At 41.3% G+C, this 15,524-nt stretch overlaps 1 protein-coding gene across 11 annotated transcripts in view; it reads right to left on the bottom strand.

Moving 5' to 3' along the window:
* The window catches only part of LOC139553823 (kinase D-interacting substrate of 220 kDa B-like), a 106,717-nt gene that overhangs the window by 30,823 nt on the left and 60,370 nt on the right, over nt 1-15,524 (bottom strand). For all 11 annotated transcript variants that reach the window (XM_071366541.1, XM_071366550.1, XM_071366539.1 and 8 more), the window contains one exon: nt 3,704-3,882. In XM_071366541.1, coding sequence (XP_071222642.1) covers nt 3,704-3,882 — 179 coding nt within the window. The remainder of the gene's footprint in view (nt 1-3,703; nt 3,883-15,524) is intronic.

Genomic DNA, 15,524 nt, shown 5'->3' with positions numbered 1-15,524 from the left:
TACCTGGAGCTAACTCTGCAGATAGCACTACTGGGTGATTTGAAAAGACGTAGTCAATCGATCAATAATATAATAATACTTTTAGCAAAAATGTTTATCTTTAATTTACAATCTGTAGAAACTATGAGAATAGAAAGGTTCAGAACTTTTGTGAAACATCACAGCCTAGTTAAAAAATATATGGCAAATAGAAATCTAATCTGGATGGTGTTAAGAGATAGATGGGAGGGGTTGAGTGGAGCTGAAGAGTGGGACTAATATCAACAAGATAACTAATGTATAATATACTGTGTCCGTAAAATGTATATAGGTTCAGTACTTTTGTGAAACAGAAGAGTTAAAAATATATGGCAAACAGAAATCAAACTGGATGGTCTTCAGAAATAGATGGGAGGGGTTGAAGGTTGCGAAAGGATAGAAGTAAAAACAAACAAAAGAGAACTCCTGTAAAATAGATTGGGTCTGTATGTGTAAAATGTGTTTATAAGCTGGAAATAGAAGCCTTAGTGTTGTTGTTCATTAGTTTACTCCAATTAGGGGAGGGGTGGTAGGGTTAGTGGAAAATAATAAAGGAAAATATATTTAAAAAAAGAAAAAAATAACTTAACATGGCCCACACACAACACAGTCATGACGAGGGCATGGCAGTGCCCTTTACCTTTCAGGAGGCTGAAAAGATTTGGCATGGGCCCCTCGGATCCTCAAAAAGTTCTACAGCTGCACCATCGAGAGCATCTTGAATGGCTGCATCACCGCTTGGTATGCCAAATACACCGCCCTTGACTGCAAAGCGCTAGAGGGTGGTATGGACAGCCCAGTACATCACTGGGGCCGAGCTCCCTTACATTCAGGACCTCTATACCAGGCGGTGTCAGAGGAAGGCGCGAAAAAGTGCCAAAGAGCCACCCAAGCCATAGATTTTTCAGTCTGCTACCATCCGGCAAACGGTACCGGAGCATCGGCTATACAAGCTTCGAGACAGCTTCTACCCACAAATCATAAGACTGCTAATAGCCAGACTGAGAAAGTCAATTAATATTACCCCAACTATTTGCACTGACCCTATACACACTAACTAGACTATATAAACACACCATATACATACTCACTAGACTATATATACACACACTCACTAGACTATATATACACGCCATATACACACTCACTAGACTATATATAGACACCATCTACACACTCACTATACTATATATACACACTATATGCACACTCACTAGACTATATATACACACCATACACACACTCACTAGACTGTATATACACACCATATACACACTCACTAGACTATATATACACACTATATGCACACTCACTAGACTATATATACACACCATACACACACTCACTAGACTATATATATATATATATATACACACTCACTAGACTATATATACACACACTATATGCACACTCACTAGACTATATATACACACCATACACACTCACTAGACTATATACACACACACACCATATACACACTCACTAGACTATATACACACACCATATTCACACTCACTAGACTATATATATACACACTCACTAGACTATATATACACACACTATATACACACTCACTGGACTATATATATACACACTCACTAGACTATATACACACATCATATACACACTCACTAGACTATGTATATACACACTCACTAGACTATATACACACTCACTAGACTATATACACACACCATATACACACTCACTAGACTCTATATACACACCATATACACACTCGCTAGACTCTATATACACACCATATACACACTCACTAGACTATATATACACACCATTTACACACTCACTAGACTATATATACACCATATACACACTCACTAGACTATATATATACACACTCACTAGACTATATATACACCATATACACACTCACTAGACTATATACACACCATATACACACTCACTAGACTATATATATACACCATATACACACTCACTAGACTATATATATACACACTCACTAGACTATATATACACCATATACACACTCACTAGACTATATACACACACCATATACACACTCACTAGACTATGTATATACACACTCACTAGACTATATACACATACTATATACACACTCACTAGACTATATACACACACCATATACACACTCACTAGACTCTATATACACACCATATACACACTCACTAGACTCTATATACACACCATATACACACTCACTAGACTATATATACACACCATTTACACACTCACTAGACTATATATACACCACTATATATACACCATATACACACTCACTAGACTATATATATATATACACACTCACTAGACTATATATATATATACACACTCACTAGACTATATATACACCATATACACACTCACTAGACTATATATACACACACCATATACACACTCACTAGACTATATATACACCATATACACACTCACTAGACTATATATATATATATACACACTCACTAGGCTATATATACACCATATACACACTCACTAGACTATATATATATATACACACACTCACTAGACTATATATACACCATATACACACTCACTAGACTATATATACACACCATATACACACTCACTAGACTATATATATATATACACACTCACTAGACTATATATACACCATATACACACTCACTAGACTATATATACACACCATATACACACACTTGTACATACAATTTGCTGCTGCTACTCTGTTCTTTATTTTACTCTGTACATATCTACCTCAAATACTTCATTGATCTGGTACTGGTAAATACCTGTATATAGCTCCATATTGATCTAGTACTGGTAATACCTGTATATAGCTCCACATTGATCTGGTACTGGTAATACCTGTATATAGCTCCACATTGATCTGGTACTGGTAATACCTGTATATAGCTCCACATTGATCTGGTACTGGTAATACCTGTATATAGCTCCACATTGATCTGGTACTGGTAATACCTGTATATAGCTCCACATTGATCTGGTACTGGTACTCCCTGTATATAGCTCCATATTGATCTGGTACTGGTAATACCTGTATATAGCTCCACATTGATCTGGTACTGGTAATACCTGTAAATAGCTCCACATTGATCTGGTACTGGTACTCCCTGTATATAGCTCCATATTGATCTGGTACTGGTAATACCTGTATATAGCTCCACATTGATCTGGTACTGGTAATACCTGTATATAGCTCCACATTGATCTGGTACTGGTAATACCTGTATATAGCTCACATTGATCTGGTACTGGTACTCCCTGTATAAAGCTCCATTCTTGTGTATTTTATTTAATCCCTTGTGGTACTATTCAATTTTTAAAGTCTGCATCATTGGGAAGGGCTCATAAGCAAGCATTTCACAGTAAAGTCTACACCAGTTGTATTCTCTGCACGTGACAAATCATTTGATTGAATGATTGATAGATTTAATATCATGACAGAACACTGACATTCATTTCGGGTAATGGCATGTATCCAAAAACAGTCTCACAGTAGGAGTGGTGACATTGGATCAGTTTTCCCTTTTAGATCATAATGAATAAGATTACATGGACCCGGAGGGGCCTGATCCTGGGCCAGCACTGCTACTCTGATATGTTTTATGAATAAGGGCCTATAGGTCTTTGAACTAACTGAGTGTAATAGTGAAAAGTGGTACTTGTGTGTAAATATAAGGACCTGCAATGATCTCGCGGAGTTTGGGGTCCAGGTTGACGGTGCAGGGAAGGAACATCTCCATGTCGCACGCCGTAAGAACAGGTGTCCGCGAGGACAGGAACACCTCGAAGCTGCGGATGTCCCCGTCGATCTCCAACAGGGGCTCCACATCTTTGGTGGTGGGGATGTTTTTGGAGATTCTAGAGAAGAGGAAACGAGAGAGAGAGAGGAAATAGGAGGGAAGACCGTTAAAGATGACACTGAGATAACTTGTCTATCTCTAGTAGGGGCCGTGCAGCGGTCACCGCTACTCTTGCTGTTCTGGTGTCACGAAAGGAGAGAGATAAGTCCATTTAGTTGGTGACTGATCGCTCCAGTTTGTTATCTGGGTCTGACAGCAGAGGAAGCACAAGAGGATGACTATCAGAGGTCTGCTGCTCAGACTCATTAAAAAGCTGTGTTGAAATGGGAGCCTTCTGCGAGGATGTTTCAGCTTTGTTTGTAGCCTCGAAGTAAATATATATATTTATGGAGATGTCATTGAACGTTATCTTACAAACAATGCAGGTCCATCCATTACATACAGATGTACGGATGGTGAAACAACTGCTTTGTGAAGTTCTTTCCCCCCCAACCACCAGAAAATGGTATCAGATACATTTAACCAGTATTGTCTTTCTTGTTAGAAAAGTTATTCAACTACAGCATAAAATAGCACATATCGTTCATGTGACACCATTCATTCTTATGTAAAGACTCGATACACATTTGAAGCCAAGGAAGTCGGTTAAGATAGCATCTTGTTTGGGATATTTATGTAGACATATCATGCGCAGGTTGAGCTAATCCAGGAAGTGACGTTGCAGACTAGCTCAGTGCTGCCCCATCTGAGAACATCAAATTGAAGGCCCGTCTGGTGTAATAGAAGCAATTATTGGTTCCATGATTGTCTTAATTTTTTGTATTTATTTAAATTAAGATTGCAGGACCGCAGTCGGCCTTGAACTTTGTGGCTTCAATGAGAGGGTGCAGTCGTTCTCCCCTGATCCATTCTAAGGCAGCACGGAATATATTATTGGGTAAAAATGTGAAAAGTACATATCAGTGAAATACATTATTGGAAAAGTACATATCATTATGCATGAGGAACTCAGCATGTCTACCCTTTTATGAAAACGAATTCAAATATTAAATTTTAGAGTGTGTGGATGGATGTCATAAAATACAAGAAAGGGACCAACATCAAACGTTTATGTGACTTGATTTGGTAGGAAAAACTGACAGGAAGCAAACATTAACAACATACATCACTGGTAATCTGTTGATCCAATTAACCCCCATAATAATATAATTCAGACATGAAAATATGAACCGCAGTGAGATTCATGTCTCAGGCCATTCATCATTCATCCGTGTGGGCGTCAGCCTTATCAGATGAATGAGCAGTTTTCTCCAAAACACAGACCTTTCTTTTGCTTATCGTTTTTCCCTCTCTGTATATTTCTCGGTCTCTGTGTTTTAAGTTGTGGGAAAGCTGGGGTTTGGAGGGTATTTCCCATTGCCTGATCTGTTTTTGGGGAGGAACAGAGGTTGGTCTCTCTGCTGGTTGATTAGCCCCTCACTGCACCATTGTGCTAAGCTAACTGAGGGTGAGTGAGTGAGCTCACAGCCTGGCCTGGGCCCAGCTTTGCTGCTGTCAGCTAATCACATTTCTACAGGACGAATTTGCTCAATTTGCGGAGGAGAAATCGTTACACAATTGAAGCTCAGATATCTTAATGGCCAGCTGAGCTGAGATCTGCTGGGTTAACAGACTGGGGTTAAGACCTTCCGAGGCATCGTTGTTTTACCCACACAGTGCATACACACACACACACACACACACAAGCAGGAACACACACACGAAACCAGATGTATAGATGGCTAAATGATGTTACAGAATCAGTGGTCTCTGCACCTACTGACACGCAATCCACAAGTCCCTGACTCAGAGACCTCAGTAGCAGAGACCAGTGATGATTTGCTCTAGCTCGTGTTCTGGTTAACTGTGCTACTTCACATTTGACCTTGATCAACCTGGGTGAAAAGGGGTCAGAATAGTCTGAACAAGTCTACACAGATTGTTCACGGTTCATTTCTGTGTCAATTAAATTATCATTACAAAATAAAGGAAACACTTGAGTAAATGAGGGATACAAAGTAGTGTGGTTCTTCCTGAGTTAATTAAACAATTAACATGTATAAAAATGACAAGTTGCTCATTATTTTTTCTACCATGGCTAGAGGAAGAGATCTCAGTGACTTTGAAAGAGGGGTCTCAAAGGAGCATAGGGGGTTTAAAGGCTGTGGCTGTGTGTGTGTGTGTGTGTGTGTGTGTGTCTCAGTCAGTAGATCTCAACCCATTTGAATAATTATGGGAGATTCTGGAGCGTCGCCTGAGACAGCGTTTTCCACCACCATCAACAAAACACCAAATGATAGAATTTCTGGTGGAAGAATGGTGTCGCATCCCTCCAATAGAGTTCCAGACACTTGTAGAATCTATACCAAGGTGCATTGAAGATGTTCTGGTGGCTCGCGGTGGCCCAAAACAAATAAAAGTTAATTGGTTGCTTACACTGTTATGCAGATGTTATAGCAGGTGCAGTGAAACACTTATGTTTCTAGCTCCAACAGTGCAGCAATATCTAGCAATACAATCACAAATCACACATAATCCAAAAGTAAAAATTAAATTAAAAAAAATAAGAAATTAAGACATATCATAACAAGTAATGTCAAAATCCCCAATATAAATAAATATATACAGTGCTTCAGAAAGTATTCACAACCATTGACTTTTTCCACATTCTGTTGTTACAATTTAAAATTAATTAAATTGAAATTTTGTGTCACTGGACTACAAACACACAACACCCCATAATGACAAAGTGGACTGATGATTTTCGAAGAAAAAAAAAAGTTACAAATTAATTAAACATGAAATGCTGAAATGTCTTGAGTCAATAAGTATTCAACCCCTTTGCTATTGCAAGCATAAATACATTTCCTTAACAAATCACATACCGTAATAAGTTGCATGGACTCACTCTGTGTGCAATAACAGTGTTTAACATGATGTTTTAATGACTACCTCATCTCTGTACCCACACAGATAATTGTAAAGTCCCTCAGTCGAGCAGTGAATTTCAAACACAGATTCAACAGAAGACCAGGGAGGTAGCAGTCAAAAGTTTGGACACACCAACTCATTCAAAGGTTTTTCTTTATTTTTACTATTTTCTACATTGTAGAATAACAGTGAAGACATCAGAACTATGAATTAACACATATGGAATCATGTAGTAACCAAAAAAGTGTTAAATCATAATATATTTCATATTAGAGATTCCTCAAAGTAGCAACCGGTTGCCTTGATGACAGCACTCCTGCATTGTCTTGGCTGTGCGCTTAGGATCGTTGTCCTGTTGGAAGGTGAACCTTAGCCCCAGTCTGAGGTCCTGAGCGCTCTGGAGCAGGTTTTAATTTGGGATCTCTATGTACTTTGCTCCATTTACCTTTCCCTCGATCCTGACTAATCTCCCAGTCACTGCCGCTCAAAAACATCCCCACAGCATGATACTGCCATCACCATGCTTTACCGTAGGGATGGTGCCAGGTTTCCTCCAGATGTGACGCTTGGTATTCAGGCCAAAGAGTTCAATCTTGGTTTCATCAGACCAGATAATCTTCTTTCTCATGGTCTGAGAGTTCTTTAGGTGCCTTTTGGCAAACTCCAAGCGGGCTGTCATGTGCCTTTTACTGAGGATCTGGACATTCTACCATAAAGGCGTGATTGGTGGAGTGCTGCAGAGATGGTTGTCCTTCAGGAAGGTTCTCCCATCTCCACAGAGGAACTCTGGAGCTCTGTCAGAGGGACCATCGGGTTCTTGGTCACCTCCCTGACTAAAACCCTTCTCCCCCGATTGCTCAGTTTGGCTGGGCGGCCAGCACTAGGAAGAGTCTTGGTGGTTCCAAACTTCTTTCATTTAAGAATGATGAGACCACTGTGTTCTTGGGGACCTTCAATGTTGCAGAAAGTTTTTGGTACCCTTCCCCAGATCTGTTCATCGACAAAAACCTGTTTCTACAACTTGATTGGAGTCCACCTGTGGTAAATTCAAATGATTGGAAATGATTTGGAAAGGCACACACCTGTCTAAATAAGGTCCCACAGATCACAATGCATGTCAGAGCAAAAACCAAGCCACAAGGTGGAAGGAATTGTCCATGGAGCCTTTGTGTGCCTTTCCAAATCATGGCCAATCAATTTAATTTACCACAGGTGGACTCCAATCCAGTTGTAGAAACATCTCAAGAATGATCAATGGAAACAGGATGCACCTGAGCTCAATTTTGAGTCTCATAGCAAAGGGTCTGAATACAAATAAAGTATTTCTGTTTTTTATTTTTAACACATTAGCAAAATTATGGTGTGTTGTGTGTAGATTGCTGAGGCAAAAAAATGATTAAATCAATTTTAGAATAAGGCTGTAACGTAACAAAATGTGGAAAAAGGGAAGGGGTCTGAATACTTTCCGAATGCACTGTATGTGATGGGATGTTTTATTTTTATTTTATTTTACCTTTATTTTACTAGGCAAGTCAGTTAAGAACAAATTCTTATTTTCAATGACGGCCTAGGAACAGTGGGTTAACTGCCTGTTCAGGGGCAGAACGACAGATTTGTACCTTGTCAGCTCGGGGATTTGAACTTGCAACCTTTCGGTTACTAGTCCAACGCTCTAACCACTAGGCTACCCTGCCGCCCCGATGTATAGACATTATGGACAGTATTGAGATATACTATATAATCTAACTGTAGAACTCGTAGGATAGAATAGTATATGTACAGAAATAGTTGAATAGAATAGGCCTTGACTAGAATACAGTATATACAGTGGGTAGAACAAGTATTTGATACACTGCCGATTTTGCAGGTTTTCCTACTTACAAAGCATGTAGAGGTCTGTAATTTTTATCATAGGTACACTTCAACTGTGAGAGACGAAATCTAAAAAAAAATCCAGAAAATCACATTGTATGATTTTTAAGTAATTAATTTGCATTTTATTGCATGACATAAGTATTTGATCACCTACCAACCAGTAAGAATTCCGGCTCTCACAGACCTGTTAGTTTTTCTTTAAGAAGCCCTCCTGTTCTCCACTCATTACCTGAGCACGCCCCCTTGTGTTTTTTTTTATTTTTATTTTATTTCACCTTTATTTAACCAGGTAGGCCAGTTGAGAACAAGTTCTCATTTACAACTGCGACCTGGCCAAGATAAAATGAAAATAGAAAGATCTATGTACAATGTGTGCCAATGTAGAAGAGTAGGAAGGAAGGCAATAAATAGGCCATAGAGGCAAAAATAATTACAAATTAGCATTAATACTGGAGTGATATATGTGCAGATGATGATGTACAAGTACTGGGGTGCAAAAGAGCAAGAGGGTAAGTAATACTATGGGGATGAGGTAGTCGGGTGTGCTATTTACAGATTGTCTGTGTACAGGTACAGTGATCGGTAAGCTGCTCTGACAGCTGATGCTTAAAGTTAGAGAGGGAGATATAAGACTCTAGCTTCAGAGATTTTTGCAATTCGTTCCAGTCATTGGCATCAGAGAACTGAAAGGAAAGGCGGCCAAAGGAAGTGTTGGCTTTGGGGATGACCAGTGCAATATACCTGCTGGAGCGCATGCTTCGGGTGATTGTTGCTATGGCTAGCCGGGAGATGGGACTAGCTCGAGGCTAACTCCAGGCTAACTGGTGCTTGCTTCGGGACAGAAACCCCCTCGGACGGTTACGTCGGTAGACCAGTCGTGATGGATCGGCGGGGCTCCGTGTCGGCAGCAAAGGGTCCAGGCCAATTGGCAAAAGAGGTCATTGAAGCCCAGGAATTGCTTGATAGATCTCTTCGGCTAGCCGGGAGATGGGCCTAGATTCGAGACTAGCTCCAGGCTAACTGGTGTTTGCTTCGGGACAGAGACATTAGCCAGGAGTAGCCACTAGCTACCTGCAATGATAGCTACCTGCAATGATCCGCAGTAAAGGTTCAGAGCTTGCAGTAGGAATCCAGAGATTTGGTGGAGAAAAGCAATCTGATATGCTCTGGGTTGATATCGCGCTGTGCAGGCTGGCAGGAGTTGACCGGGCTGAAGCTGGCAGATGTCCCAGTTAACGGTGATGGCTAACTAGCAGTGGCTAACTGACTACTAGCTAGTAGCTAGTTAGCTGGCTAGCTTCTGAAGGGGGTTACGGTTCTAAAGTATAAGAAATAGCAGATCCATACCGCATTGGATGAGGCGGGTTGCAGGAGAGTATGTTCAGTCCGTAGATGGAAAAATTTGATAAAAGATATATATAAAATATATACGAAGAAAGAAACAATATATACAGGGGACGGGACAAGACAATCAAAGCATCCCAGTGCTACGCCATCTTGGATCAGGGTTGCCTACCTTCACCACCGGCCCGTCAGGAAGTCCAGGACCCAGTTGCACAAGGCGGGGTTCAGACCTGGGGCCCAAGTTGAATGATAAGCTTGGAGGGTAGTATGGTGTTAATGGCTGAGCTGTAGACAATGAACAGCATTCTTACATAGGTATTTCTCTTGTCCAGATGGGATAGGACAGTGTGATGAAAATTGCATCATCTATTGGGGCGGTATGCAAATTGCAGTGGGTCTAGAATGTCAGGTAAGGTGGAGGTGATATGATCCCTAACCAACCTCTCAAAGCACTTCATGATGACAGAAGTGAGTGCTACAGGGCGATAGTCATTTAGTTCAGTTACCTTCACTTTCTTGGGTACAGGAATCATGGTGGACATCTTGAAGGAAGTGGGGACAGCAGACTGGGATAGGGAGAGATTGAATATGTCTGTAAACACTTCAGCCAGCTGGTCTGCGCATGCTCTGAGGACAAGGCTAGGGATGACGTCTGGGCCTGCAGCCTTGCGAGAGTTAACACGCTTAAATGTCTAACTCATGTTGGCCACGGAGAACGAGAGCTCATAGTCCTCTGGAACGGCCCACGTCAGTGGCACTGTGTTATCCTCAAAGCGGGCAAAGAAGGTGTTTAGCTTGTCCGGGAGCAAGATGTCAGTGTCTGCGACGTGGCTGGTTTTCCCTTTAGAATCCGTGATTGTTTGGAGTTCCAGCCACATACTGTATGTCTCGTGTCTGAGCAGTTGAATTGCGACTCCACTTTGTACTGACATTTTGCCTGTTTGATTTCCTTACGGAGGGCATAACTGGACTGTTTGTAATTCAACCATATTCGCAGACACCTTGCTGTCACGCCCTGACCTTAGAGATCCTTTTTATGTCTCTATTTTGGTTTGGTCAGGGCGTGAGTTTGGGTGGGTATTCTATGTTTTCTATTTCTTTGAGTTTGGCCGGGTGTGGTTCTCAGAGGCAGCTGTCTATCGTTGTCTCTGATTGAGAACCATACTTAGGTAGCCCTTTTTTCCACCTGTCTTTGTTTAGGGCACATAGCCTTTGAGCTTCACGGTTTGTTTTTGTAGTGTTTATTGTTTTGTTCGGCGTCATTTTGATTAAATAAAAGAAAATGTACGGTCACCACGCTGCACCTTGGTCCTCTCTTTTCAACAGCCGTGACACTTGCCGTGGTTAAATGCAGTGGTTCGTGCTTTTAGCTTTGCGCGAATGCTGCCATCTATCCACGGTTTTTGGTTTTGATAGTTTTTAAATCGTCACAGTGGGAACAAGATCCCTTATACACTTCCTGATGAACTCAGTCACCGTGTCAGTGTATACGTCAATGTTATTCTCAGAGGCAACCCGGAACATATCCCAGTCCACGTGATCAAAACAATTTTGAAGCATGAATTCTGATTGGTCAGACCAGCGTTGAATAGACCTTGGCATGGGTACTTCCTGTTTGAGTTTCTACCTATAGAAAGGGAGGAGCAGAATGGAGTCGTGATCTGATTTGCCGAAGGGAGGGTGGGGGAGGGCCTTGCAGCCATCCCGGAAGGGAGAGTAATAATGGTCAAGAGTTTTTGAAGCGAGCGTACTGCAGGCAATGTGTTCGGTAGCGTTTTCCTCAGATTTGCTTTATTAAAGTCCCCCGGCCTCAGGGTATGCGGTTTCCAGTTTGCACAAAGTCTAGTGCAGTTCCTTGAGAACCGTTGTGGTTTCGGTTTGGGTGGGAATATACACGGCTGTACCCATGACCGAAGAGAATTCTCTCAGGAGGTAATGCGATCGGCATTTGATTGTGAGGTATACTAGGTCGGGTGAACAAAAAGACTTGAGTTCCTGTACATTACCACAATCACACCATGAGGAGTTAATTATGAAACATACACCTTCACCTTTCTTCCTCCCTGAGAGTTCTTTATTTATTCCTATCTGCACGATGCACTGAAAACCCAGCCGGCTGTATGGACGGGGACAGTACTGTATATCAAGAGAGAGCCATTATTCCGTGAAACAGAGTATGTTACAGTCTCTGATGTCTCTCTGGACTTATAATGCGAGGAATAACAGACATAAATAAATAAAATATTGCAAAGTTGCTTAGGAGCCAGAAACAGAGCCGCAATGTCTATCGACACCATCTCGACACCTTCACTACTAAACACATGGTCCACTACCAAACACAAGGTCCACTACCAAATACACACAGTCTCAAACATACAAAACACACGGCCCACTACCAAACACACAGTCTCAAACATACAAAACACAATGTCCACCAATGTTCCCTCTAAGCTGCGCGTGTTAGTGGCGGCACACTTGTTCCAGGACTGCTGCACAGAAGAAATGCTACGCTGCGCAGAGACGCAAGAGATTGAATTTCACTGAGTTTGCCCCATTAGTTTGCACTATAGATCAACGTTTTTTCTGTGATCGAATCAACATTATAGCAGCCCTTTTCAATGCAACAAACCAAAACAAATCTAACTTTGCAAGATTGAGTCTCTGATTTTGTTGTAGGCAGAGTCAGAGCGCAATGGAGTAGAATTCAATGAAGTAGAATTCTATTGGCAGGGCAGCCAAAGAGCGGTCTTTCAATCGCCCGCAAGTGAATGTGCAAGTTAGTGGGTTATTAGCCCAGTTATAGATAAGCACCGCTCAGCAATGGGGAGTTACTGCTTCCTACAAAAGCACTGTCACGTTCGTCGTAGTGAGGAGACCAAGGTGCAGCTATGATGTGAATACATTATTTTTTTATTAACGAATGAACCACTAAACAAACTAACAAAAACAACAAAACGAACGTGAAGCTATAAATAACAGAGTGCTGACATGCAACTACACATAGACAACTACCCACAAAACCAAAATGGAAATTGGCAACCTAAATAGGATCCCCAATCAGAGATAAACAGCGGTCTCTGATTGGGAACCAATTCAGGCCACCATAAACCTACATTCCCCTAGACAATACAAAATCCCCATAGATAAACAAAAAACCCTAGACAAGTCAAAAACACCTAGACAATACAAAAACTAAACAAACCACCCTTGTCACACCCTGACCTAACCAAATAATAAAGAAAACAAATATAACTAAAGTCAGGGCGTGACAAGCACAAAATATGTATACTACATTTCAAGCTGTCTTTGAAAAGCCAGTCAAGTAAAAAGCTTATGTCTTAATTAAAAGGGCAGTGTTGTATTTTGATACAGGTTTGAATATGCAAATAAGCCAATATGCAGAGGTGTAGCCTACTGTCTAATTCTCTGTATGGTAATACTCATGAATTGTATTTTGTAAAGTGGTTTCTTGCATCATACAACACAATCTACAGTCAACTATTTGGCCCATGGTATTACAGTCCAAGTTTAAAAAATCATTAATTAATGTCAAGCCATTCATTATGTTAAAACGTCTCATGCAGTGTAGGCCTGCATTGAACACCACATTTAGGCTACTGTAGGTTATACCATAGAAATCAAAATCTATTTCCATGTGAAAATGTTATGGGATTTACTCCATTGGTTTTGTTGGTAGGCCTATACTATTCTCAAATAGACACAATAGCCCATTGGCTACTGTCTAAAACTGTAATGGTACAGCCTCAGCGTTCACTGTAAATACTCGCTGGAAGTTGCACAAAATTCACACAATGTTCAAGTTTCTGCTCACAAGACCTAAAATTTGCTCAGTGCTCACCAAAAAATGAGGGAACATTGGTGTCCACTACTACACACACCTGGGATGCTCAGTGCCGATGGGGATTTCCATAGATAGATGCATGGTAGTGAGGTAATGTGAGTTTGACTCCATTTCCCTCATGCTGAGAGCCTTGTGCTGTTCAGCAGTCCAGCTTGGCTCTCTGTTTATTTGTGTGCTCAAAGACGGAGAACAACAGGAGCCAGTGACACATGTACACACACACACACACACACACACACACACACACACACACACACACACACACACACACACACACACACACACACACACACACACACACACACACACACACACACACACACACACACACACACACACACACACACGCCACCGAGGGGGACAGTGGTTACACAGAGTACACACTCCCATACTGCCCATCTATCTAAAGAATCTTAAGTGATGCGTTGTCTTTCTTAAGAAAGCCCAGAGTAATTCCTCATAGTTTAAAAAGATTATGCCAAAGAATTGCAAATGAATGTGGCCACACAAACGTATTCTGAATCTTTCCCCTCAGAAGTCACCGATTATGGATGTTTTATGTCATAATGGATTTATGTCATAATGGATTAATACATTATTTTGAGTATTAACTCCCTATAACACGTATTTCACACAATATTTTTTAAAGGACCAAAAAGTTTGGTCTGCTTCCCGTTTTCATTTTTGCCCTGGAAAAAATATTGGGATACTGGTATAGAGGAGCCCTAGAGGAGAGTCAAGGATACTTTTACTGAGATAGAGCTACACATGTGAGTACTTAGAGTCTTCTATTGACTCTGGTACATTGAGGCTCACAGCACACATGATGTTACCAGCATCTTCCAAAGACAACTAGAAGGGCCTGCATGGACTAAGTAAATGCATCCATCACTGTGGCACCGAGACCCCATTCCTAGCATTCATTCACACCAGGCTGTCTAGTCGGAACTGTCTGCTGGCAGCCACCAATGAGCCACAAGGGACTGAGCCATCCAAACGTCATCCCTCTTCATACCAGTGGCCATGTTCTGATAATAGCACAGGTCAGGGAAATCAGACAGGTTCACATGATGGCATGGGTTTATTATCTGGTGTAACACTCCCAAGTGGCTCAGCGGTCTAAGGCACTGCATCTCAGTGCTAGAGGGGTCACTACAGACCCTGATTCGATCCTGGGCTGTATCACAACCGGCCATGATCGGGAGTCCCATAGGGCGGCGCACAATTGGCCCAGCGTTGTCTGGGTTAGGAGGGGAGGGTTTGGCAGGGGTAAGGCAGTCATTGTAAAATAAGAATTTGTTCTTAACTGACTTGCCTAGTTAAATAAAGGTTAAATAAAACGCCATCCAACATGTTAACCATCCAGCGGTGGCACGAAGAGTGCCCTTTTAATTGCTACCAAACGTGCGAAAGGGACACTTCAAGAGACAGATTTTCAGTCAATTGAGGAAGAGTGGTTGGCCTTGACATTAAGTCATTGATGTTAATAGCTTTTGACACTGGTGGAGGGAGATAGGCATTAGAAAAAAGCCACTCCTATCAGGCCATCTTTTGTGAGGCTGACAAGCTGGAGGATTGCACTTTGGCGAGTCCAGAAGGCGACATGTTACTTTTAAAAGGCTGTAGACAGTGAAATAAAGCACGTCAGG

The sequence above is a fragment of the Salvelinus alpinus genome, chromosome 25, assembly GCF_045679555.1.
Source record: "Salvelinus alpinus chromosome 25, SLU_Salpinus.1, whole genome shotgun sequence".
NCBI lineage: Eukaryota > Metazoa > Chordata > Actinopteri > Salmoniformes > Salmonidae > Salvelinus > Salvelinus alpinus.
This window is presented reverse-complemented; position numbering and strand designations above follow the sequence as displayed.